At 42.6% G+C, this 27482-nt stretch overlaps 1 protein-coding gene across 3 annotated transcripts; it reads left to right on the top strand.

The window, feature by feature from the left end:
• The first annotated feature begins 7686 nt into the window (after positions 1–7686).
• On the top strand, positions 7687–27356 carry GPR89B (G protein-coupled receptor 89B). Of its 3 annotated transcripts, none has more exons than XM_050896899.1 (14): positions 7687–7728; positions 11163–11222; positions 12082–12185; positions 13701–13807; positions 14705–14806; positions 17933–18053; positions 18303–18383; positions 22300–22409; positions 23717–23805; positions 24199–24291; positions 24648–24743; positions 25312–25401; positions 26058–26123; positions 26279–27356. In XM_050896899.1, exons 1-14 carry the CDS (start codon positions 7687–7689, stop codon positions 26483–26485), a joined length of 1368 nt encoding a protein of 455 aa, XP_050752856.1. In that variant the 3' UTR covers positions 26486–27356. The 3 variants fall into 3 exon arrangements, with proteins under 3 accessions (XP_050752856.1, XP_050752865.1, XP_050752875.1); XM_050896908.1 differs by lacking the exon at positions 7687–7728 and adding an exon at positions 8036–8082; XM_050896918.1 differs by lacking the exons at positions 7687–7728; positions 11163–11222; positions 12082–12185 and having other exon boundaries at positions 13730–13761.
• The last annotated feature ends 126 nt before the right edge of the window (positions 27357–27482 follow it).

Here is a 27482-nt window from a genome sequence, read left to right as displayed (position 1 = left end):
AGAGCGTCAGCAAAATCTTTTTTGTTACAAAAGACAGAAAAGCATGTGCTTGCAAACGTTTAAATGTCTGTGGATTTCTAGTTTTAGGACTACAGCAGCACCTTTTGGCTGGGACAGTGCAGCAATGCATTCAAAAGCTTCAGGTTAACAGCTATGTCCCCCCAAAACTGAGCCTCATGCCAGAAAAGTGCAGGTATGCACTCTCATCTGCTCTGCTCTGCAAACCTCAGACCCTGCCAGCTCAGCAAATTCTTTCTGCTGGGCTGCAGCCCATCCCATTGTTCCCAGGGCAGGCTCTAATCCAGGTCAGGAAAAAAAAGTCTTTGGCATAATGCATAAAACTCATCCCGCCATTAGCTAGAAAAGACCCCCTGCGGTCTCCCATTGTAGCAGGGCTGACTCCAAGCCCATTGAAGTCAAACCGGTGTCTGAGAGCACTCTGGGTAGGCTTGGGCTCACACCTCCAGTCCTGCTGCATCCCAGCCCAGGCAGCCACCAGTACAGTCAGTTCCCTTGCTCGCTGATCTAACCTGTTTGGTGGAGTTCCCCTGCCTTGTTACGCAGCCGCCCTGAGTGCAAAGGTGGCTAGACTTCACTGCTGAGTGGAGTAAGCTGTACATATGTAGAAAGTTTGTAGGGTGCATTGGGATTCTTCAGCACCATAGCGGTGCCACGTTTTTTTTTTTTTTTTATACTATTAATCCTTTTGCTCCTCTTGGGCCTGTGTATTTTCCCAAGGTTTGCAGCCTGAGGTCAAAATCTTTGCTCCCTGGACAAAGGCTGTTAGGTTGTCCTTCCTTGTGAAGGAAGACTGGAAGGTACCTCCTCAGTTTTGGGAAGGAATATGACAAAGCAACACATGCGAAGGAACACGCAGAGGGAGAATCTGGAGGCTACCATTTATCCACTCTCTTAATACGGAAACAGGAGAACAGTTAATACAAATGAAAGGCAACTGAGAAAAGAATGTTTTTCAGCAGGAAAAGGGTCCACTGTGCCCAATACTCTACTAGAATTCAAGCAAGGGCAAAGATTTAGATGAACTGCAAAATCACCACTATTATATGAGATGGGATCTATTACTTTTTTTTTTTTCACAGAAGAATATATGAGAGTTTTAATGGTTCTAAGCATAAACCAGCCCACTCGTTGAAGGGGGTTGGAAACACACTTTCCTGTAGGTAAAAAAAAAAAATATACCTGTAACGGTTCAGTGTGAGGTATCTTCCATCTTCTTCAGAGCATCTTACCCTTCCAGATACCAATGGACTAGATGAATCACCCCCACCCTTGTTTACTTCTAATTACTTGACAAGTCCTTTTACATACAAGTATTTTAATAACGCCCCTGTTCCTGACCTCTGACATGCATACCTTCATTAGATCACTGGACTGATTAAGATGAGTGCTTATTCATCAGAGGTATATGGTTCACAATATGGCTGTCGGGCGGTCCAGTCTTTAATCATCAGATGTTGAGTATGTCATTCTTTTTTACTGGAGTGCCTCAGTAAAATGCACTACATGCAGCGTACTCAATGGACACTCTGAAGTTCTTTCACAGCTGCCGCAGGAAAGCTCCGTTTCTTCCTCTGGGTCATGACAGCACGATGAAACAAACAAGCGTTTTCCTCCTGCATCCAGTCAACTGCTTGTTGATTTTTTTCAAGCCAGTTTTCAAGTACCCTGCCAGACGGCTAGCGAATCTGTAGCCACCAAGTACGAGCCATGGCATCAAGACAGCACTTCTCGGCAAACTGGGCAGGGAACTAACAGTCTGGTCTTCTGGCATTCAGCCTCATCTCTGCAACGAAATCACTGTGGGACTGTCAGCAAGTCATTCTTCCTTCTTGTACAATTGGGAATCATTTTCTACCTCACAAAGACGATGTGAGGCTCGATATATTGTGTTAGTAATAGAATGGGAGGTCCTTGGATGGAAGGCCCTACAGATGAGCAAAGGATTATTGCTATTTCTGGATGTGATAGCATATAAATGTGTTTTATTCCCTCTCAATGAGACAAATTTAATCATTTATTCAAGAGATTCCTAGTGAAGTTGCATAACAGCCTCAGAGCTGTGGATTCAGTGTATGATTCCACCCGAAAAATAATTAAGCAAAACACAGATATAAATGTAAAGAACAGGGAAAATTATCTTCTTGGGAAGGGGGAAGTCACTGGACAATTAGAGCCATGCCTGCATCACTGAAAGGTGTGTGTACCCCCTTGGCTCCCTGTGCAAATAAATTACTAACTGGCTTTCTGCAAGGAGCATAAGATGCAAGTGTCAAAATCACCAAAGGAGGTGAAAGTAGAAGAGAAAGGTAGTGTCTTAGCTTACAATAGCATGTGGGAGTTGGTGTTCTCTAGTGTCTAGAGCAGTGGACCTAGGATAATAATCTTAGATTTATTTCCAGCTCTGCTTCTGACTTGCTGTGATAATCACTTTACCTCTCAGTGCCTGTTTTCTCCACCTGTAAAATGGGTGTAAGAATTTCCACCTACCTCACAGGGATGTTGTGAGGCTTCCTTAATTCTGTTTGTAAAGTAAGTAGGAATGATCTGATGAAAAGCACTGCTGAAATGCATGGTATCCTTGTTATTTCCTGGCAGAACTGCTAACTTGGTTAATACATGACTCCTCGACCAGAAGGGCACTAGTTTGAAAATGTGAACATTGCATTGCACTGACAACATCAACACAGATGTGGCTCTGCCATGAGTGAAAAAGACTCCATTGATCCCCCACCCCTCTCTCCCACCTTAGCCTTAGCCTGGCCGTACGAAGCAGTGGTGACAGTGTGGTTACATGGACCCCTCTTCTCCATCCCCAGCATCCATTCTGGGGCAGCATTTATGCTTAAATAAGACGGTTCGTGGAGGGGGTGCAGGTTGGTGGAGCTCTAACAATTTTAAGGGCCTTCCAAGGCATGTGGAGGAGGGTTGTACAATGCACAACATTGCTGGGCTTCTGTTTTAAACCACTCAGTGTAAACTCCAAGTCAGCTTTCCCTGAGTCTCCATGGAAAAGTTTACAATTGCTTATGGCACACAGGAAAAAAGCCACCCTTCATGAATGCAAACCCACCAATTACCATGTTATACTGATTCTTTCCTCTAAGTGAGATGATAGATACCAACGATCTCTTAGTGCTGAAACAAAATGAGGTACAGATTCCTCCTCCTGTAGGAAGGGAGAGATTTGGGGGGATCTCTGCTCTCTAGGTCTGTGTGGGCATGAAATCTACTTACTGAGGGAGGAAAGTCCAGTCTCTCCTGCCACTCAGTAACTCACTGACTGTGCAGTTTTATATTTAAAGAGCGGCCATGTCACACAATGCTGAAAAAAAGTGGCAGTTTGCTGTTTTGTATAGAAAATGGCTTTTCAGGCTGACAACTGAAAGTAATCCTAGCCTAGGCATAGTTTTGTTTAGTAAAGACAGGAACATCCATGAGAACGAGACTAAAGCTTCCTATAAGCCTGAGGCAGTTGTGATAAAATGGTATATGGTGCCAGATTTCCTGAGGGCCAGGGTCAGATAAGCATACCAAAATCAGGAGACTTGTATTGGAAAAAAATTTTTCCCCAACAGAATGACACTACCATTTCTCAGGCTCTGTGTGTGCTACACTTTTTAACATGGCTCAGGAAAGGCCTTTTGCCAACACTAAATGTGCTTATACAGTTGAGTAGTAACCATGGCAAATAAATGTGTGTTGACTTGCCAAGACGTAGCCTGGCACACAATCCTTTCCTTGCAAGTAGCTTGGCATGCACCTACTTCAGTAGAACCGGCAAGACTCGTGTCTCTGTCAACAATTCAAGCTTTTCTCTCAGCAGCTTGATGTACAAAGAGACATTGAAGGTTTGTTCAATCTAGAGAGCAGGGGGCTAAGGGGGTGGGGAGGTCTAACTGCTGTCTTCAGGTACCTAATGGGGAGTTTCAGGGAAGATGGAGCCAGACTCTTGACAGTGGTGCACAGCAAAAGATCAGAGGCAACGATCACAAGGAGCAGCAAGGAAAATTTTGACTAAAAAATTCTGACAAGGAAAAAAATTGTTCAAATGGAGAGTGGTTCAGCACTAAAGCAAGTGCCCAGAGACATGGGAGGATCTCCATCCCTGGAGGATGAAACCTGACTGGCAAAAGCATTGAGCACCCTGGTCTGACTTTGATGTTGGCCCTGCATTGAGCTGAAGGTTGGACCAGCTGGTCCCTTCCAGCCTGAACTATCCACCCCATGGGAGGCTGAAAGCTCAGTGCGGCCGCCGCGTGGTGGAACAACGGGTGTGGGGCACTTTCTGCCTCTCTGGGGTGTTCTGGTAGAGTTTGCTTAGACTGTCCCAGCAGGCAACACCAACTAACCGGGCACCGCAGCGGAGGCCGATGCACACACACAGTCGACTGGTAGCTAGAAAAGCTGCTTGAGGACAGAACCATGTGTTGTGTAACCGGTTTGGAAAGAGCATTACAGATAAATTAAAAAAAAAAAAAAGAGTATGCTTGTCAACAGAGAAAATCATGGAAATGTAAGGGGCTTAGGTCTTTCCAGCTCCCTTTAATTTCAGTGTCAAGTGTGCCTTTAAATCCATCTGAAAGTGCAGAGGACTGCATTTTAATGTTCTGTCAACAAAAACCTGTGTATTTTAAAGCCTGCTGATCTGGGATGAAGCAGAACTGAATAGACATGGTGATTACAGAGCTACTGACAGAACATTTTGAAAAAAAACAAAGACTGTTGGCCTTCGCCTTGCTAGATCCAGCCTGGCACAGTAAAAGCAAACAAGCCATTTATTGGTTTCCGAGGAGGAAAGGGTATATTGCTTGGAAAAGTCATGGAGTAGCCTACTGAAAAACTTTTAAGTTAACACGGCAAAGAATTTGTGGTGAAACATTAAGCAGAAAAGTTGGCTCCTATGGTGTTTCCCTGAAGCTCAGGGGAGTTGGATTGAAGGATGATCGGGATAAGGAAACCCAGTTACAAATGAGCATACCAAAAAATCCTGGATTACAGGCATTTGCGGGGCAGAGGCCGTGCAGGAGGGCAGCAGGGAGTCCCAGGTACTGGCGCAGCATGCCAGCTGACGGGCAGGCTGCAGGCAAAGGCCAAAGAGAAGAAGCCTGCAAGCTCATGGGCCGAGTACCTCATTGTAAGGATAAGGCAAGCCAACCTGAGACATGAGTTAAACACAGCCTGTTACCAAATCTGGTATTTCTGGATTTTAAGAAGGTCAGCAACTTTAAAATAATTTAATTGAACTCTTATATGCTGGTTCCTCTATTTATCTGGTAGAATCGAGAACCAGAAATAGCACGGGCAAAGCTTTTTTTCCCAATCCTTCTACCTATGTATATGAAGAATTACGGGGACAAAAATGTTCATGTAAGTTTCTCAATACATATATGTTAGTTCAAAGAAAAGTCATAGACAACCCCATAACGGAATTAATCTATCACTGGTGAACACCATCATCTGAACTCACCACAAATAAATTCAAAAGAAATTCAGAAATCAGAATGATGTCGGATTACTTCCAGCTTCAGAGCTCCTGTTTATGAAAACCTCTGAAGAGAAAAGAAAATGGATGGCCGGCTGCCAGCTAAGCCTATTTGTCATGAATATGCCCCGTAGCACCTTCTGGAAACCTGTGCTATTTCTAAATATACTCTTGGCCAACAAACTGCCTTAATTCAATATGCTCCACCTTTCCGCTTTACTTGAAAGACTTGACTTCAGTTCCCTCTACAAACTGAACATAAAATAGCCACATTCACACTTTAGTATGTGGAAGAATAAAATATGGAACTGAGCAGAAACCTGCCAATGTACCAACCAGCCCTTCTTCCTCACGCGCTGCCTCTCCTCTCTGGCCACCTCCATCTACATTCTGTTCAATGAAACTACCAGCCTCTCCCACCTGAGAAGTTGCTTTTGTACTCATAGAGTGCCATGGACCCTTCTCCCCACACATGCACATCAGCAGCTATCTAAGGAGGAACCATACAGAATAAATTTCCTATTTTCTTTTTACACTTTTTGTCTTCCCTGAGGGAGAAGCACTGGGGCTGGGGGGTGGATCTGAGTTTTTCCAGTAGGAATTATCTTCTTCCCTGTGTGTTTCTCCCAAGGCTCAGGGATCAGTAACTTACAGCTAAGCAGAGGCATGTTTCAAGCCTATTTATAAACACATGCAAAGAAGAAAGTTTAAAGAGCTATGACCAAACTCTGCCTTGTTTTTTAACCTTGTGTTGAAGTGAGAGGAGTTGCCAAGGTGTAAACAAGAGCGGAATTTGGCTTTGCATAATTTATTTTTTAAAGGATTTCCTGTTAACTTCTGTCTTTAAAAAGCAATCAACAACTGACCTTGCCCCACAACCTACCAATACAGGACAAAACAACCACAAATCCCTCCAAACTCAGGAATCTCATCACTTTAGGAAAGATCAGTTTCTAAGTAGCAGATACAGAAAGGAAGAACAGGGAAGTCCTGATCTCAGCTCTGCATTAATTGGCAGCAATACCAGAAGCTGTAAAAAAAGAGGCCCCAGATCAGATACGATAATCTGCTCCCTCAGTTCATTTCCTTGTGAAAGCTGAATGTTTTTTTCTCTTTGCAATGCTGTAGACAAGGAGACAAATTTCAAACCAAGACGACTGACAGCAAGACAGAAAGCCAAACAATCAAAGAGACTGTGGGACTAATCTGGTGACTCGGCACAACCAAACATAGATTCGTTTTCCTAGTGAAATGAGTTGTAATGAATAAAGGTTCCTGATTTTCAATCAGCAGGGGCTCTGTGGCTTTGTTAAGCTGCCAACTAACCCCACTTAATTCTTTCTCTTCCCGTATGAATTATTATTCCAAATATAGAGTTTTGAGTGGCAAAGGTTAGGTGTGTTTTTAAGAGGAAAAAAAAAAGATACAGACGCCATTAAGTTCAAGTGGGAACATGATTGTGACATGAAGGATTGGATCTCACACTGATAAGCACCAGGAAATTCCCCGCTTCAACTTTTACTTCCCTTCTGGCCCCATTCCTTGATACATTATAACTGCGAGGCCTGAAAGGCATCCCCAGCCCAGTTCTCGGGAGGATGGAAAGGGCCCCATGTGGGAGATCGCTCTCCCCTATAGGTGGGAAGGTGGGCCTGGAGCCATCGTGGCGTGCCATGCTCCGCTGCCGCGCGACTCTTGCACGGGAGTCACAGCGGTGGTAAAATGGCAGAACGGCGTTCGCACCTCCAGCCGGCCCCCTCCTTCCCCGGCCGGCAGCGGGTCCCCTTCCCCTGGCTTCCCTCCGCGGTCAGAGGGGCACCACCTGCCCCGAGCTTCGGCAGCGCTCAGGAAAAGGGGTCAGGTTTCCTCCAGGGCTCCCACTCAGCAGGCTTCCTGCGGCAGCAAATCCCAGCCATTGGGCCCACTCGTGTTTCCCCCGGTGGGGTGAGACCGCGTCCCCGCAGCCGGCGGCGGGGCCAATCCCGCCCGCCGCTGCTCGCCCCGATGCGGGGCGGAGCTTCTCCTCCCGCCCCGCCCCTGGCACCGCCCTAGGCCCCGGCCCCGCCCCGCCGCCGGGAGGGCGGTGCGCCGGGCTGAGGAAGGCGCCCGCGCGCCTGCGCGCTGCAGCCGCCGGCGCGAGCGCGGGGCCGGAAGCGGGGCGGGCGGCGGCGGTGGCCGCCGCCATGAGCTTCCTCATCGACTCCAGCATCATGGTCACCTCCCAGGTACCCCGCTGCTCCGCGGCGCGGTCCCCCCGCCCTGGAGGGGTGAGGTGGGGGCGAGGTGGGTCTCGCCGCGGCCTGGCCCACCCGCCGTCCCTCCGGAAGCGGCCGTTGGGAGTGCGTGGGGGCGGTGCCTGCGGGCGCGCATGCGCGCCTCTCGGCGCGCGGGGCGTGCGGACCCCCGGGGCGGGCTGCGCGGCGGCGGGGATACGGAGCGGCGTGGACAGCAACGGCGTGCTGCCTTGCTGCCGCCTGCGGTGCTCGCCCCGCTGCCTGGGGCCTTTTGGCCTCGCCTGCTGAGCGGAGGGAACGGCTCCGCGCCTGAATGCGTTCACCATCCGCTGCTCAGCAGCAAAGGTGGAAAAAACCCTCGTCGCTGCAAGTTTAGGAGTGTTAGGCTGCTGGTTTGTGTCGTTATGGCTGCCCGCCCTTTTCTATCGCCTAAGCTCCTATTGCAGGAGGAGATAAGCTGTATGCATCTTTGGACTGCTTCCTTACATGTCACGGTGACTGTTGCTCTCGTGCAATTGCCAAGTCAGAGTGTAATGCATAAAAAGCTTCAGTAAATAAGGTTGTAGGCAATGGAGCTTTTCTTGTAACACTGCATCACTTCTATAAATTTACTTAGTTGGAACAGACAGGGAAGTTAATCTTGCTATTCTCTAGTACTTATTTTCTTTCTGATATTCTTCAAGAAGGCTAATCAGACAGGTGGATCATTGTAGGTCCCTTCCAACTGAAATAGTCTATTCTATTCTATTCGTGTCTTTTATCCCTGGTTTGCCTCTGAGGAGTTTGCTTGTTTACAACTTTGGAAGATTTTTCATGATCTGCTTTAAGGAATTTAAAAAGTCACCACTATTTTATCTTAAATGCCTCTGTCTCCATTGATCCGTCTGTGATTCAGCACTTTCTTCAGCATTTTCTTTCTGCTGCCATCAAAATCATCTTTCAGTTAGTCTTTGTTTTACACCAGCTGAATTCACCTAGGAGCCCTTTAAACCTTTTCATGTCATCCTATCTTTATCATTATGAAGTGGGTTGTGGTCTTAACATACATGAAACTGTCCTATTGTTTTGTGGGAGGAAATACTGCCTCCTTCTTCATTAGCCTCCTTTGCTAGTAATTTATCTTGTCATTGTGTTCTCTTTGACCTTCCTCTCCTGCTTGCTACCCTGCTCCCTCCTCAGTAAGCATCTAAATACCCTTTCTTCCTGTCTGCCTCTCTGGCAACTGAGGTGGTCCAACTGTTTGCTTCTGCCAAAAGGGGAAGGGTCTGCTCCCTCTTCACTTGCACTTTGCTGCACCGTCATACTCTGTTATTTGTGCTCTCTCCAATATTTGGTTAAATGAGTTTAACTGGATCACAGAGGGATCTGATAAGCTGCTGAGCTGGTGTGAAATTTTTGTTCTGTAATGAGGAGGGATGAGCTGAGGAAAGAGAACCTTTCCGCTCTCAACAGCAGTTGGTTGTCTTCCATAGACTTTAATGCACAACTCTGTAGTTTTCAGGACAGCTTTTGGCCATTTCTTAGAAGTCCAGTGTCCTCCTACTTGATAGTGCTTTGATTCTTGCTCTTAACATGCTTTTTCACTGTCAGCAGCTTGACTGTAGCTTTGATACTGTTAACAATTCACCCAGAAGAAAAGCTTTCCCATTACTTGCTTTGCATTCTAAGATCTAACTTATCTAATTGCTTTTCTTTCATTTGTGATGGCGGCTTTGCATCTCATCATCTCAAAAGTATCAAGTTAGATATTTAAATTGCTGCATCTAATTGTCAAATGGTCAAGAATTTTCTGACTTAACATGTCACATTCACCTGCTGTGTCTTAGAGTGTGAACTGTTAAGATAATGTCTTTCTATGCTTTTGTACAGTCCCTAACACAAGGGAAATCTAATCTTCATCTATAATTTCCTCTGTTGTTATTGTACTTGATTATCTCCTCATCTCTTTCTTTTACTTTACTTACATATTTCTTTTTGAAGAGTTTGTCTCTACCTTCTTCCTCCTTCCCACTGTTAAATGTGGAATTACTTTATGTAAATATCAGTTGCTTATCATACATCAACTTATGACCTGTTGATAGGAGGCTTATGGAATGTCTTACCTTTTTCTTTTTGCTATCAATTACTTTAAAGTCTGAAGTCCTCCTCAAACAAGTTTTGCCAGCTGTTACCAATCACTAGCCTCATTCCTATTTCAGTTCTTCTTTCAAGGCAAATATGTTTGATCTTCCTTGCCCAGCGTTCCAGGTATTCTTTGTAAATCATGTTAGTCTGTTACCTTTGCCACTGCTGGGATCTGGTTACTTGTGATGCACAGTGGAATCATCCGCAATGATTCCTGCATTTTTGTCTTTGAAAGTTTCCCATCTCCATAGGGAGACAGAATGCTCTGGCCTTTTTCGTGTGCTCTGAGAAGAAATACTGTCTTTGTCCCATGCTTTCTGACATATACTGCTTTTTCTCTTTGCTTTGGTCAAAGCTACCTTTATAAAAAATATTTAATATCTTCTGAATTCTCCTTTTGCTTGGGTTCTTTTAAATAATTACACTCATTTTCAGTCTTCTGAGGAATAGACGGGGCTACCCATGGAAGGCCTGACAACACAGTCTTCTTTTACTGTCTGAAGATGGGTAATTACAGTTTTGACCACATTGCTTAATTTGTATTTATTTCATTTAAGTAATCTGCAAAATAGCTGTGATATTAAGTTTGTCTCTTCAAGTGTGTGTTGAAACTTAACTAAACTTTGTAAAGTGCTCTGAGAGCCATTGAAATGCAAAGCATTATTGGCTTGTCCTGCTTCACCTACTTGTCCATGTGGCTTTCTGCAACTCTGGATTGTGGTTTGAGGCATTCAACACTGCCTTTTCCCTACCTTCGAGATGCTTTTAACACCTTTCACCCACATTGTATCAGTGTAACTAGATTCAGTGTAAAGACCTCTCCAGAAAAATCAAATGCACTTCTAGTCTTAAAGAAACAGCAGATACTTTTATAAAATTTACTCATCCCTAGAAGGTGTGTATGTTGTGGACATTCAGGTGTTTACTTTACCTCCATTACTGTGTTTCCTGTGAAAACTATAAGCTTTAATTCTGTAGATTAGAAGAGTGAAACAAGAAACAACAGTGCAAAAGATTCTGGCAGGCCAGGACCTGAGGAATTCTGAGAACTTGGGAATACAGATCTGGGCTGTCTTTACTGGATCTTCCGTAAGGTCGTAGCCTTCTGTGCCTGCTACACTTGAATACTTAAAATATTCTTCTCTCCATGGTACTGTGGCAAGTTTTAATCTTTTGTGGATCTTGGGTACTTTGGCCCAGCTCTTTTCCTTCCATTTATTTCATCTACAATCAGTAGTGAAGTAGCTTTGTATTTTGCAAGTTGCTGGATACAAATGTTAAGTGCTTCATCTCTTCTGCAGGTGCTGTTCTTTGGATTTGGGTGGCTATTCTTCATGCGTAAGCTCTTCAAGGATTATGAGGTGAGAAGGGACTTTTCATTACAAGTCTATATCTTAAAAATTGCTCCCAATTGTAGAAGTATTTTTAAAACTGCATTTGGCCTTTTTCCTCTCTTTAAGCCCTCTTATCTTATTTTTAATTGTCTCTACAGTTACTTTTTAAAAAATTTTCTCTTGTGCTTCTATTTGAAAGACTCCTAGATATCTGAGGAAATGGATTCTTCTGGGGCCAGTGAAAGTTTCCATATTGTCTACTGTTAAATAAAAAAAAAATATGGAGGAGGTGCAGGGGTAATAGGAAACTGTTTTGCCTTTTGCTTGAGTAGGCCTGCCTTATGTAATTGTAAAATTTTTGAGACAAAATCAAATTCAGTGGTTAATTGTGACTGAATTGTTTGTGAGGATCAGATGGGATAAAACTGCCGCATTCTCTTATCCCTAGTGCAGTGTGAGAGAATATAGTCTAGGTCAGAGATGGCTTAAGTGCAAGCCAAATTCAGACCCCAAAAGTTTTTCTGATGTGGATCTTATTTTTAAATCTAAGGTTAAGATCAAAGACCTCTGTTAGCAAGGCTCTATCATTAGTCAAGTTGACATAGAGCATTGCATGCTTGACATCCCATCTGTGTAAGGCATCTCTGTTTAATGTGTCAATAGCTGCAATCAGTGTAATACTGAGCAACTTTTGAGTTTGCCCTCTGGTTTCTAACAGGCTGTTGGTGTCTTCCTATTTAGATAAAGGGCAAGGTGCCTTGAAGCAAAAAAAACCCAGTTGTGTGCCATCGTACCTTGTGATTTGTTTTTGTTACCTGAGGGATATCAGGATGCCATTGTAGGAATGGAAATGCCTAGTGTCTTCGGCTTGTTTTCTCCATTGCAGGTGCGACAGTATGTGGTCCAGGTGATCTTCTCTGTGACTTTTGCCTTCTCTTGTACCATGTTTGAACTCATCATCTTTGAGATTTTGGGAGTGCTGAACAGCAGGTGAGTCTGGGAGCTCACTCAAGGACTAGCCTGCCTTGTGTTCTGCAGCATCTTCCGTCCAACTTCTAAATTAATGGATTAGTCTTGGCTTGGGGAAGTCGTGTGAGAAAATTGTCAACAGCTCAATGAAGATGTTTGAGCAGCAACATTTGTTTATTTGACAGAACATGAGACTAGAAGCCATAAGCTCCCGATTTTCCATGCAATTGCTATTAGTGTGGTCTAGGTCCTTAGGGCAAGGCTTTAGTCTTTGACTTTCTCCATTTGTGAAGTTAAAAGAAATGATTTCTTTTATGGGAGTATTGTAAAACTTCAGGTCATGCTGAAGAGCACTTTTCAGATGTTAAGGACTATAGAAACTGTAAGCACTAGTTTTTCTGTGATGGTCAGAGCAGTGAATAAGATGTGAAGCTAATTGTGAAGTGAAAACTACTTCTGTAATAACATGGTATTTGTGAATCAAAGGCACATCCTCCCTTGACATAGGGTGGGGACTTCTACATAAAGGGGATATTAAAAACTGTCTACTTCAGAAGTCAGTAGGAAAGAGAAGATAGAACAGTAGCATGTAGAGGCTAGCTGGGTTTCCTATTTATTCTCTCTCATCGTACTAGTATAAGAGAGCAGTCAAAGGAGTTGAAAGGCAAGAAGTACAAAACTGATAAAAGGTAGCGTTAGTTCTGACTGTATTGTATTAATCTGTAGAGCTTGCAGCCAGAGAAATCACTGAGGGGAATGCTTTTAGAAGCTTCAATAAAGGCCTGGACATCAATATAGATGAAAATGTTTGCCTCTGAATTAGCTAGGAAAAAGTGACAAGGATCCTCATAATTTCTCCTTCCCTGAGGCATAAAGAGGATATGAGTTAATATTGTGAACAGGACATCTATCTTTCTATTCAAGCTAAGTGAAAAGTCAGTTCAGCCAAGATGAATCTCATCTGCATTTGACTAATCTCCTTTGGTCAGAGGAGTATTGATCATTTTGATATATACATGTATTTTTAAATTCTTGCTTTGCAATGTCTTGCAGATGAGACAACTCACTTTGAAGTGAAACATGTTGAATTATAAACATTAAATATTTTTAATCTTTTCAATTTGAATTAACCCTTTTTTGGCTCAGCCAGTCGTTACAAAATTAATTACTACTTACACTTAGTTTTGATTTACTGTTCAACTGGATGTGCAGTAAATCAAATGAATCCTGCAACCGGCATTAGTCACTGCAGAAAATACAGTATTTGATAAAATAGCCCAGTGTGTTTTTCTGGATAGCTGTTAGTTTTGAAATACACATTCTTGAGCTCTGTATTAAAAAACAAAACAAAACCCCAAAACAAACAGCCCCCCCTCCCCAACCCAAACAACAAACGAAATCCAGAATATTCTATATACTTGGCCAATATTATCCAATGCTTGATGTAGTTGAAAGGATTGCATTGACATGCGATTGTCTTTGAGAAATTTGTTGTATTATGATAGTATGCTAATCAGTATTTTTGCTTTATTTTAGCTCTCGATATTTTCACTGGAAGCTGAACCTGTGTGTCATTTTGCTCATCCTAGTCTTCATGGTACCCTTCTACATTGGTTACTTTGTTGTGAGCAATATCAGATTATGTGAGTACTTGCTTTATGGCAGTGGAGCTGCTAACTTGTGACTACACATACAAAGGAGAAACAACTTTTCTGAGAGACAGAGATGTGTTGGTCACTATCCCCGTAGCTCCCTCCTTCCTCTGGCTTTGTTCTGGTTAGATAACTTCTCTTCGGAAGTTACTGCTTTAGCTCGAACTGTTTATCGAGCAGTTAGGAGATACTTCACCTGACCCCAACAAATGTAGCTTTTCTTTATGGGTTTCAACAAAGTTTAGCACTTTAGAGTAATGTTACTGGAATTTGTTCCTTTACAATTTTAAGCTTGGAGCCAAACCCTAGAACCCTTGGCAAGGCTGTGTTGTTCTGCTAGGGGGTAAAAGAAATGAGGCAGAGAAGCTCAGTAAATCACTCTTGAGGCAGAAAATCTCAGTAAACTACTTTTGGGTTTTTTTGCTTACTACAGTCTGGATGAGGCCTCTTCCATGCGCTAATGGACACTTACCCTTGAGCTATTGATATTCATTGCGCTTTTGTATTAAGCTTAGGCATGTAGGTTGGGAGTATTAAATGTGTAGTTTTGGCATGAAGATGAAGTTTTCAAGTTTCATGTTCAGGGTCACGCAAGAAAGATGCAACTAAGTGATCCCCTGTTCATAGTGCAGCCCTCGTCATACGTCTGTGGGGAAAAGCCGAAGTGGTGTGTCGCTGCATTAGCTCTTGCAAATGGAGGTCTCTCAAATAGCTGGTCCTGTAGGAAGTGAAGGAGTGCATACTGCTAGTTGTAGCTCTGTCAGTTGACACCTGTTTTGGCCACCTGTGCTCAAAGCAGCCTTTGGACCAATGTAGCAATTTTTCAAGCTAGAAAAAGCCCTAAAGGAAGAATGTCTTTAAAATACTGTTTTTTTTCCTCTCTGTTAGTGCACAGACAGAAACTGCTTTTTGCCTGTGTTCTGTGGTTGACATTCATGTATTTCTTCTGGAAGCTGGGGGATCCATTTCCTATCCTCAGCCCAAAACATGGTGAGTTTCATATTCTTGCTGATTCCTTCCCTCCTGAAAATAGGCTTTGTTATCTCACTTTTATCTTGGAGCTATTATTATCTCAGCTCTACAGTTGGGACTGTAGAAAGTAGTTCTTGCAACTGAGGGTCTGCTCTGCTTTGAAATCTGCGATCTGAAGGTTGTCAGACTGACAGAAATGGGTGGATACATCTGAATTACTTGCATTAGTTTTCTTTCAGTACCACAGGAAAACTCTTAGGGAAGTGAATGAGTCCTAACTGAACCTAGACTATGTAAGAACACAGTGTACTTTTTGAGGACACGAAAACTTCATCTCCACAAAAAGTTGATCACAATTTTTATTCACTTGTTTCTTTTCTTGTGGAGACTAAAGCTAATTTATTTAAGAAGAGAATTGACAACCAATCCTTCATCTGGCTTTTTTTCAGTCAGATTATTGTTTCTTGTGACTGAAATCAGATCAGTTTAGCGTAGGGGGCTGTCCAGTTGACAGAACATGGCAGGGTGCCTAAACACCAGAGCTATGTAGACTGTAGCCAGCAACACGTCTGGCAGTGCGTGCTAGCTTCTGTACAACTTTGAACACCACCTGAGCCCAGAGGCAGTACAGTTGCATGGTACTAGAATGTGAGTTGGTAAGTCCTGCTGGATGCCAGAGCTATTTGTGTGCAGAATTAGCATGGGTATCTCTGTGTTGCAGTCATGGAACCAATAGTATTTATAGTGTCAAGATTCTGCGTGCACTTGGGGTAGTTTGGGTCCAGCAGAGCTTGTTAGCATGTACCTAACTGTACTGAATCCTTCAGGCACCTAAGTGTGCCGAAGGATTATAACACTGCAGAGCCAGGCTATTTGTCACCTGGGTTTCCTGTGTAACTTATGTTGCCCTTGTCCCCTGCACTGGAAAGTTGTTTGTATATTGTACTCAACAGGTGAAATTCAGTCAGTTTCACTCAAATTGGTGAATATGTCTGCCTGCATAGATAACGGTCAGCTTAATCTTTCTGTTCTCTAGGAAGCTACTTTAGTCTGTACTAATCTGTAAGAGAAAAATTGAAGGATACCAACTGCTGTAGGATCTGCTCACCCTTTCATCTGTGATCCTAAAACTTTCCTAAGAGAAAGTGTGTATCTGTGTTTTGTAATTGTGTCATTTGCCACTGAAATACAACAGCTAGTATATAGTGCAGATCCCTCTGCCCAGTGTTTCATTGCCAAGAAAAATGTGTATCCACTTTGAGTTGCAGAAGGCGCTTGAGTTGGCAGAATATAATAACCCAATGGGAACTTAGCCATAGGGTTTAGGTAATCCTCTTCAGATCACTGAAAAGATTCTGTGAAGCTGCTAACAACTGCAGATTTCCAGAACTGGTAGTGGGGTGTTTTCTGTTTTTAACTTCTGCTTTACAGGATGGTACCTCCACTTAACAGTTGTGTACAGTGCCTTATCCTGCCAGGTGTAGACATGAGGTTAGAGCAAAGGATTCTAGGGTTTTTTTTCCCTGCTGTACTGCTGGGGTGCTACTGTCCTGCGTGTACGGACAAGGCTGCTGCAGGGCTTTATCATGTGATGGTGGCCCAATTCAGACAGGTGGGATCCTATTGTGGAGGGAGATGTGACAGGAGGCCATGCTTAATGAGCCCCTCACACTGCAGTACGTTACCTGTAGTGTCTTTCTCAGTGTGCCTCGCCTTGCTCACCTGCACGTATGGTGGTGTGCTGCAGCTGGGGAATTGTGCTGAGTAGTGGGGCCCTTTCGAGTACCTGCACTGGCATCCCGTGTCAGGGGGTGCCTTGCCTGGGGATGGTGATGGCCGTGTACTGCAGCTGGGAAATGTACCATCAATCAAGGGCTCTGAGTCAGGAGCCCTGGTTGGTCTGCAGCTTGTTTAATAGACCTGAGTTTGGGAGCTCATAGTAGAAGGAAGGTTTTACCTTTATCTGAGTTGATAAAGCATTCATTTTATCTGACCTGATCACAAGAATAGGGTTGCTGTGAGTGTTATGGGGAAGCATTGCTTTAACCAGAGGAATGTCATGTCATTTTGAAGGCACCTCTGTTTTAACTGCTGCTGTCTGACAGTGTGTGGGGCAAAAGGCCAGTGTATTGTAGCACATTCTGTAGCTCGTGTAAATGTCTATGCAGCTGCACATGACTGGGTGTCTCAGTCTCCCTTTGTGAAGTCTTTTTGCCTTGTTTTCATCATTTATTCCCCTTCTCTGAAGCATGAAATGTGGCTTGGCACTTGGCCATCTCAGCTTTGCAATCATGTAAGCTCCAAATGTGCTGTGTGTGGCAGCTGCTCTATAACTAGCTCCCTAAAAAGTGAGTGATGTTTAGTAGCACATGGCACTGTATCCTGAGAAGACAGGTTGAGGTCTGTGTTTAATGGCTGAGAAGAATAAATGCAACTTCGGTGCTTGGTGATGGTTACAGCACAGGCTTGATGTTCATGCTGTATTATGTGAATATATGTTTTAGAGTCCACTTGGTGCTCAGGTGGAATGTTTTGTTGGTGGTCACCTCAACAATGTGTGTGTGTCCACAAGATAAATACTGAACAGCCAGGAGCATGCTGTCATAACTTCACTGTCCTACAAGCACAAATGGTGTCTGATCTGGAGGGGTCACTTCTAATGACAATTGACAGGATAGGGCTTCCTCTCTATGGTTCAGACATTTTTGGGCCAGTTTGCCAGGACTAACTGGTTTGGTAACTCTAATCCTGGTTATTGCGGAAGTGGCTTTGTGGAAGATGCCTCCTTTATAGTGTCTGGTGGATGATCTGTGTTCCCACCTCAGCAACGTGTAATCACTAATGTTTTATTAATTTAGAACCAAAATGTTGACTGTTAGTCCTCTCCAGATCTGTCTTAAGCTTCTTCATAGCTAGAGTTTCCCACCCCTGTTTCTAAGCATGGTAACGTGCTTTCTGAGGGAGACTTTCTACCTCTTTCTTTTCATAGTCCCTGTCTGTACGTCATATTACTTCTGGTCATTGCAGTGGGAAGGCAGTTGGATTCATTAAGCAGCTCTGTATGTGTGTTATGTCGTGAAGGCACCAAGTGTGGAACAGAGTGAAGAGAGCAAGGTTACTAATGCCGTGTTTTTCCCCTCTCAGGAATCCTGTCTATAGAACAGCTCATCAGCCGCGTGGGTGTGATTGGGGTGACGCTCATGGCTTTGCTGTCAGGATTTGGGGCTGTCAACTGTCCATACACTTACATGTCCTACTTTCTCAGGTAACTGCAGCCTTGTGAAATATTTTGTCCACCTTTTTGAGATTATTCTTCTGCTTTTCCTGTGGCATTGATTCAAGCTTTTTCATAACTTTTTTTCTGAATCTAGCTGTTGCCTTGTCTACATGCTAGAACCATTTCCATTGCTGAAGCATATTCTCTTTATACCGGCTTCTCTCTTTGTTTCATGGGCATGTGCATATTTCCTCTGAAATGGGATAGCAGGCCTAATTGGGTGTCTTCATTTTGCAGAAATGTGACAGATGCAGATATTCTGGCTTTGGAGCGACGACTCCTTCAGACTATGGACATGATTGTTAGCAAGAAAAAAAGGTGAGAAGGCAGCAGTAGCATGAAATTATTTATTTCAAGGATTTTGAGTCAGTATGGTATAAGATGGTTCTTAAAATTACCAAAATTATTAGTCCTGTCAGGGCTATGTGTTTCAGTGAAACAGGTGGCTGAATTGGGTTGAGCTGTGCGGTGTTTCATTCTGGCCTGATACACAACTTTGTTTTTTTCCCAGACATGCACTAAATAGTACCCTTTTGCCCTGGTTTTGGCTGGGATAGAGTTAACTCTCTTCTTAGTAGCTGGTACAGTGCTGTGTTTTGGATTTAGTGTGAGAATAATGTTGATAACACACTGATGTTTTAGTTGTTGCTAAGTAGCGCTTATCCTAAGTCAAGGATTTTTTCAGTTTCCCATGCTCTGCGAGCAAGCAGGTGTACAAGAAGCTGGGAGGGAGCATGGCCAGGACAGCTGACCTGAACTAGCCAAAGGGATATTCCATACCATAGAACGTCATGCTCAGTATATAAACAGGGGGAGGAGTTGGCCAGGAGGGGCGGATCGCTGCTCTGGCGTCGGTCAGCGGGTGGTGAGCAATTGCACTGGGCGTCACTGGTTGTTTTTTCTTTCCCCCCTCTTCTTTTTTTTGTTATATTCCTTTTCATTACTACTATTATTATTACTATATTTCATTATTATTATTATTATTGTTAGCATTATATTTTACTTTAGTTATTAAACCGTTCTTATCTCAACCCATGAGTTTTACCTTCTTTCTCGCTTCTCCTCCCCATCCCACTGGGAGCTGGGGGGGAGTGAGGGAGTGGCTGCATGGTGCTTAGCTGCTGGCTAGGGTTAAACCACGACACCTTTCTTACTGCAGTGGCACAGATTAGGCTTCCAAGACAAATTGTAACTCTCTGATGGCAGCTTGACTAGTCTGTAAGATGGGCACCTTTCTCTCCTGATGAGTAAGTGACCCTTAAGCTACCGCAGCTGGTGGTGTTACTGGTGGTTTCAGTACAGAAATTGGCTCATACATATTGAGCACTCTCCTGCTCTGTGAATCTGGTGTTTCCTGGTCAGAGCTGAAGCAGGCTAGTGAGCTGGTGTGGATACAGCTGTATTCTTGCAAATGGCAAGGTTTATATTAGTTAAGTTTTGCAGAATGCAAAACATTGCTAATGTGAATGTAGTATAGTGCACAAGTGTGCCATCAGAACTCTGCTTTTGTTGGTGTAGCTTATTCCATGTACCCCAAACGAAAAAGCTACTTTCGGAAACAATATGTAATGCATTTACACTGAAAAGATTTTTGTCTGCTGTTACAAATTATGTATTGCGTGCCTTACTAATTGTGCAGGAAAAAATACAATTACCATAGTCACTTCAAAGGTTTGACTGTCTGACACAGAATTCTCACAGCAGTCCCTCAAACTTTACTTTTGGCGCACTAATGTTTTAATGGAACCTTGTAATGTATGACAAGGGAGCTTTTAGGAGTCTAACCTTGCTGAATTAGTCACCGGTGTGTGTATCTGCTGATCAGTATTAGCATATGAAAGTGTAGTTAAAGGATAACTTTTTTCTTCCCCTTTGAAAATGTTAAGTGGTGAACAAATGTTAACTCAGTATTTGTGGTCATGTGTGAGACAGTAAGTAGTGACAGAATTTAATTACTCAGGTTTAATTGATTTAATTGACTAGGAGCATACTAAAATACTGGCTTTGGCATTAAAAGATATTGTGTAGTGCTTCTTCTGACTCTGTGCTCTTTTGTTTTGTACAGCGTTTTTGGACCTCTGGTCCAGGGAGAGTGATGTTGGGGTAGAAGTAAGGATGTCTGGGACTTGTAACTGACTAGCACTTTCTTGCCTTTGTATGGCCGGGAAATCTTCTGAATATAGCAACTTTCTAACCATTATGAAGGGTCACTTAAGGTGTGTTAATTGCTTGGGAATTATACTGAAGTTCATGTATTTATGTTTGGAAAAACCAAAAGAACCCCCAAAACTATGTAGTCTCAGAAATGTGCAAGAAATAGCAGAAGCTTGAGTTCTGTAGATTTTGTTCTCTTTTTGCTTTGACAGGGAGTGGTGGCTTGCATAGTTGGACTATTTGCTCATATAAAGCAGAGCTTAAAAAGTTAGATATGTATCGGATCAAATGCAATCCAAATCATTTGGCAGAACAAGCAGGAATAGCAGTATTTTACAGCGTAGGGTAAACACTGTCGTTCCATAAATTGTCAGTTACTTGCTGGCCACCTTTTCAGTACTGCTGATAACTCAGAACTTACCAATGCATACAAGGGTTATAAGGCAATAGAACATAAAGCTTTTTTGTTTTCTTTGCTGATCTTGACATTTCTTCTCATACCAACCCTTATTCATGCTGGCTTCCTTGTCAGTAGGAGATAATTGTTGAAAGTTGTTTTCCCTGATGCTTTTTGCACAGGAATTATTGTTCTCTCCTTCCTGAGTGTAGTCAAGTAAAGCCTTATGGAAACTCACCTCTAAGGTTGGCAGATTCTTTATACTCATCCTTGCAGGTATGACATAGCTAAGCCTCAGGTTTGAAATGCCTAGATTCTGTGACACCGTTGCTTCATTTTGCTTCATGTTAGAGTCAGATCAGCCTATGTGATGTAGATATATCGTGTATCTACACGGGCAAAGTGTGTGGTTTTTGCTTGTGGATCCTTTCTGTGAGGTCTCCAGAACTCCTGACTACTGTGTGGGTACAGAGATCCTTGTCACCTCTCCAAAGAAAAGTTTTGCCTTTGTATACTTATAGCCTTGTGCTTCACCATGACGTGGCTGCATTTTTGCTGCAATGCTGTGGATTGTTTGGGATGGAACGTGTGAATCAGGTACTGGGAAGAAAGCAAGGATTAATAATGCAATTCTTATATTTGGCAGCTATCAGGATGAATTAAATCGTTCTAAGATCTCTGTTATTTGTAGTCTGTGGCCATCTGTGCTTTTATGTGTGTTATGTGGGGTGCTCCAAGAGTGTTTCTTTTGCTGGATGTGAAGGAGGAGGGATTTTTTTTTTTTTTTTTTTTTTTTTATTACACTGCTTATCAACAACCTTGAAGAGTGCTCAGTGCCAAATGTAGCAATACTGGCTGCAGCTACAAGAAAGGGCCTAAACACTGTCGAATCATGGATTGCCTTGACAATCCTATGAATAGTTTTCAGCTTAGGAGTGGATAACTGGCTCAGAAACTTCAATGGGGAGAAATGTGAGGGAATGAGGCCAGAAGCCAGCACTGCTGGTGGGGATTATGCTGCGGTGCACATGGCAGTGTGAGGGACAATATGCAGCTGCTGGTGTAGTGTTGGAATTAGCTTTAGGAGTCACATTCAGATCGCCTGAAGTGTCCAGTGGTTCAGTCCAATAATGGATTTATGTGTTTCTGCTTCATAACAGCTTGTCATGCAGCCCAGTAGTGAGTGACAGCATATCAGAGAGTGCTGCTGCATACCATCCAGCGCTCACAGTTCTGTGGAGAAGGTGGATGTGCAGTGATAAAGAAGAGGTGTTCAAAGGGAGAGAGGAGCATGAGAAGTCTTCCAATTCCTGAACTTGACATAGCACAGTCATGTATTTGAGGAAGCGAAAGCAGCTAATCATATGACTGAGAAATCCATTTGAATTTTTATTTTTAATTGAGTTTAAATGCTTTTAAGGATTGAAACAGGATCCTGAATAGAAGTCTTGGGAAGTGTCTCATTGAATCTCACTTGATTAGATCCGGGCTCTATTCCAGAGCTAATCAAGATAATGTTATGAGGCAAGATTGGTGCTTACAGGGGAAAAAAAGGGGGCATCTGTTTGCAGTGAATTTAGTTTAACAGCATCTTCTAAGGAACTGTTTTTCGGGGTTTTTTTTTGTTTTGATTTTTTATAAAAATACTTTATTCCTAAGGACTTGTGTTTTCTGTTCTTTCAGGATAGCAGTGGCTCATAGGACAATGTTCCAGAGAGGAGAAGTGCATAACAAACCCACTGGCTTCTGGGGAATGATAAAAAGTGTTACAACATCTGTTGCAGGCAGTGAAAGTATCCTTCATCTGCATGCTGGCACCTGCCTCAGGAGGTGGCTCCAGCTTTCTTCTGTTTTGAAAGGAAGAGTGTTAGTTGGGCCAGTTACAAAGCATTTGTGTTTCAACACGTTTCAGCAGTCTGAGCAAAAGGCTTAATGTCTTCTGGGAAGTTTGCTCTCTAGCACTGAACTGTCTGACCTTTTGTCCAGGGGTTGGACACATAGTTTTACTGTGACACAGTTGGGAGTTGTATGCTGCTGCCCTGCCCTATAAATGTGCTGTTGCATCACCATGGTTGAGGTGTACAGCAGATCGCAGGACAGATGTGCACACTTATGGTGTCACATTGCATATGTCTACCCCATCACATCACTGATGTGGAAGGCAACTTTCTATTCTGATGTATCCTCTGCTTGTATGAATGACCTGCATGCGTATTTTTCTTGTAATTTGAAATATGCTCTTCTGGGATGGAGAACCTGTGACATACTTGAGCAAAACAACGGGGTTGGCTGAGGTGCTGGAGCAATTTACCTAGCCTATAGTTGACTTTTTGGCCATGTTGGAAAGCCATGAGAAAAAGAAGGGCAGGAAGCAACTTGTTGACCAAATAAATTGTTCTTATGATATAGGCTGGCCACTGGTGCTATAGCAGTGTGACAAAACGATCAATAGGAACAGGTGAACAGAAGTTGTTCTGCCCATGTGAAAGAGGTAGAAGGAATCTGTTGGGAATTACAAGGGTCTGTATTTCTCTAACTTACAGTTGCCTACCAACAATTTCTGCCAGAGCACCTAAAGTGTGCAGTTTGCATATTTAAGGCTGAGGACTCTTCTTCCTCTCCTTTCCCAGTAGCTGTTAAAATCAGAATTTGGCTATTTGACAAGATTCTTCATAATAATCACTCATCTCTTGGAGCAGTTACTCAGCAGTTTTGTTTATGAAGATGATGTGAGAGTGATACATTGTGAGATGCACTTCAGTGACAAGGGACACTGATCAAAGTGGAGCAGCAGTCTTTGAGAGCTCTGGTTCTATTCTGCGATGTGTTCCCCAGGCAGAGGAATAAAGAGCTTGTTGCTTGACTGCGTAAATACTGTGTACTGCCTACCTTCTTAAAATGGAGTAGTGTGCAATATATGTATCGAGATTTCTTTGGGTGCATTATTAACAAGGAGGATTGAGACTGAATCAAAAAACTGATCTGGATCAAAAAAGCGGTCAGACCATTAGATGTGGCCATTGGGCTGAAGGTGGGGAATGTTTTGTTTTTAATTAAGAATTTGTGATGTATTCTAGCCTTGACTATGCTGGTTTGCCAGATCTGTCCCTTATCCAGCAAGAAGTGGATGCCCTAGAAGAGCTGAGTCGGCAGCTTTTTCTGGAAACTGCTGACTTGCATGCAACAAAGGTACATAGCAAAGTAACTGCCCAGATGAGTGTTGGGAGGCCAGAGTAGTTTAAAAGAGAATGTATGTTACAAGAAATTGAAAGCTGTTCAGCAGGTAAATGTTGAAGTGTTGTGATGTGGTGGAGTCAGGATCTGTTTCTTTAATTTTGGGTCTAGATGGCAGTTTCCTTCCAGTTCAGATACATGCTGGAGCATGCCCCACGTCCCTAAAGCCATTCAGAAACTTTTGAATTAAAACTTTTGAGTTCAGAAACATTTGAATTAAGAGGTGTAGAAGGATAAAGCTGTGTTTGCTGCTATTGGTGCTCCATTAAAATTTTGTGTGTGGGTGATTGTGGAAATGATATATTTTTTTTTGTGTTCTGTTCCCCCTCCCTCCTTTTGTATTTCCAGGAGAGAATAGAGTACTCCAAAACTTTCCAGGGAAAATACTTTAATTTTTTGGGTTATTTTTTCTCCATCTACTGTGTCTGGAAAATCTTCATGGTATGTAAATGTTTTAATGTGTTTTATGTGGACATATGCAAATGTCACACTCTGCATAGATTATGCTATACATGCAGTTCATCAAGTAATGTTTCAGTTTCCTTAAAATCCTGCCTCTGGAAATTCTGAAAGAAACTGGCCCTTGGTTGAAATACAGCTCTGGATCTGTCTTTTTATATAGAGCATTAGATAAGCAATTCTTACATGTGTGCATTTTGCACCTTCTTAGACAATCCAACCGCCCCCTGCCCCTTTCCTTGGTGATACAGAATAAGAGCCATGCATGTGTCTCACATGTAACAGTGAGGTGTGCTTTTGTTTTCTTGTTTGAATGTAAATCCATCTCTCTCTTGCAGGCAACCATCAATATTGTATTTGACCGTGTGGGGAAGACTGATCCAGTCACAAGAGGAATTGAGATCACTGTAAATTATCTGGGAATCCAGTTTGATGTGAGACTTTATTAATTCTTACAGTCTATTCAGCAATTCCTATCTTGTCTAAATAAAATCATACTGTTGATAGGGAGAGAGTGATAGAGCCCTGAGAATGTGTCTTTGACTTCTGACTTACTGAGGAGGAAGGGAAAATGCACCATGAACTTTGCTTTCACACTGATTTTATGCTGGGATGGTAATGTGGTCTTGCCAGAGGCAATGATTTGCTTGTTTATTTTGGGCAAATGGAAACATGTTAGTCAACTTGCTTAGATTAACACATTTAACTACAGAGTAATTATGTTTGCTTGTGCACATAGGTGTTCTGTCATTTACACTTTTTAAATATATCCCTGTGAATACAGGGTTCTTTGTGATTGGTGTAAGCTAAATCTGTTTTTCTTGTGTGTTTGGAGTAAACAATTGCTAATATATTTGTGAAAATGTCTGTTATATAAACCTGTCTACGATGGATATCTGTACAATTAGGAAATACAAAGACCCTGAAGAATTGGCAGCTATACAATGTGGTGTGAATGGGGTTAGCGTTAGAGATTTAACTGTATTCTTCTCGTTGATACAGGTGAAATTCTGGTCTCAGCACATTTCCTTTATTCTTGTTGGAATAATCATTGTTACCTCTATCAGAGGACTGTTAATCACACTTACAAAGGTAAGAGCCAGAACTCTTATGTGGTTTTGGACCAGGAAAGCTGTTATCAGATCTTTAACTTTAGGTGGGGCAAATACTGTATAAACTTTCAATACACATTTATGTTTTAAATATCTGAATATAAATACTTGCAGAGGGAGGAAGAGAGGAAAAATACGTTCTGCAGTATATTTCCCCACTCAATCTCTATTGTTATTACTATCAGGAAGAGATGTAGATGTTAAATGAGATGTTAAATGTAAGCAAGGGTTCAAAGTGATGCTGTAGCCAGGGCTTATTAGTAAGGTTGATGAGATGGTGATTAAAAGAATTTAAATTGCTTAATTTGAGCTGCTGATAGGACTGGAAAGGCATTAACTCAAGACATGTGACTCATCATCTTGACCTGGCTTTTGGTACCTAAGCTTAAACTTCAATATATATTGTTATATGACTTCTACCACATGGCGCCACTGGCTTAGGGAGATTCATGTTTAAGGCTAAGACTGCAGGTTTCTGAAAGCAGGTTATGGGCACCCCTCCAGAAAGTATGCTTTTTATTGTTTTTTTAAATGAAAAAGTATTGAATGGTATGTACCTTTCATGCTGTCCTAAGGCACATCAGACTTATCTGACTGCTTATTTCCAGTGCTTTTTTTTTTTTTCCCCTCCCCTAGTTCTTCTATGCCATTTCCAGCAGCAAGTCCTCCAATGTTATTGTTCTGCTTTTAGCACAGATAATGGTGAGTATGTAGAACCATGGGCACACCTATATACATTTATGCATGCATACATATTTGTGTGTGTGTACCTATACACGTAATCTTTGTATGTTGACCCATGTTAGCCACATAGCCCATTGTGAAACAATAACTGCTTTCTCTTTTTTAATTTACAGGGTATGTACTTTGTGTCATCAGTGCTCCTGATCCGGATGAGTATGCCTCTAGAGTATCGCACTATTATTACAGAAGTCCTGGGAGAGCTCCAGTTCAACTTTTATCATCGTTGGTTTGATGTGATATTCCTAGTTAGTGCGCTGTCCAGTATTCTCTTTCTCTATTTAGCACACAAACAAGCCCCAGAAAAGCATATGGCCCTCTAAGTAAGGACTGCAGTCACGCGCTGCGCTCTGTCCTTTCAACTGCACTGCTGCAACTCCTGTGGACTGCAAAACTTGGAGAGCCAGGACTATTCTGTGTGTTCCAGCAGTGTAACTGGCTCTTTGAACTTCCACACATGTAATCATCAAGCTCTGTGGCTCATTTTGTTAAGGTGCCACTGCTTGAAGGAAAGGGGATGCACGTATTGAATGTGAGTTCAATGCCAAGGAATAAGGGCACTCCTTGGTACACCAATATCTAGGGGCATCGGAACTTGCATAGTAGGCTGTCTGAGATAAGACCTCTTACTGTTAGAAGAACATCTTCATAGAAGGCACCAAGGAAATGTGATTTTTCTTTTGAAAATCAACTCATAATTGGGATTCAGAGGACGGCAATTCTGGAGTTGAATGTTTGAGTCTGTGGAATTAAATAAGCTTTTGTAATATCTCATGCAAGGATCACAGTTGTTTTTTGTCAGTCCCAAAGATTTGGCTGGAAGTGAGCTAGAAAGTGGCTAGGATTTGCTGCCTGGCAGAAGTGAAGTGGAGAGAATTTCACTCCATTTCTGTATGAGTGTATGCTAGTGTGTATCACTAGCACCTACTGTCGTTAGGAGCTGGAGATCAGCTTTCTGTTGCTGAGTCTCAACTTTGTTTTCTCTCCCTGCGTAAATGGAACTGAGGTTTTGGATTCCTCTTTGCTAGAGTTCAGTGTGAAGTCAAAGACCAGAGCTATGCCTTGTTTACCTTTTATGTTACAAATTTGTTTACCTTATCTGCTGTAAATTTGGTGTTCCCCACAACCTGTGTTCTTCTACAGTAGCCCATTTCCCCTTCTTGATGTAATTCAAGGCATAAAAGTAAATTTTATTCATGTGACTTAAACTTGTAGCTTCCCATAGCCACTCTCCTAGGCTTGCTTTCTTTTAAAATTGTTCTGGAACATAAATCATAGGTGGTAAGAGTAAGACCTGGGGGGGGGGGGAAATAGCCACTC

This window comes from Gymnogyps californianus, chromosome 1, assembly GCF_018139145.2.
Source record: "Gymnogyps californianus isolate 813 chromosome 1, ASM1813914v2, whole genome shotgun sequence".
Lineage (NCBI taxonomy): Eukaryota > Metazoa > Chordata > Aves > Accipitriformes > Cathartidae > Gymnogyps > Gymnogyps californianus.
The sequence above is the reverse complement of the archived record's forward strand: the minus strand, read 5'-3'. Positions and strand labels throughout refer to the sequence as shown.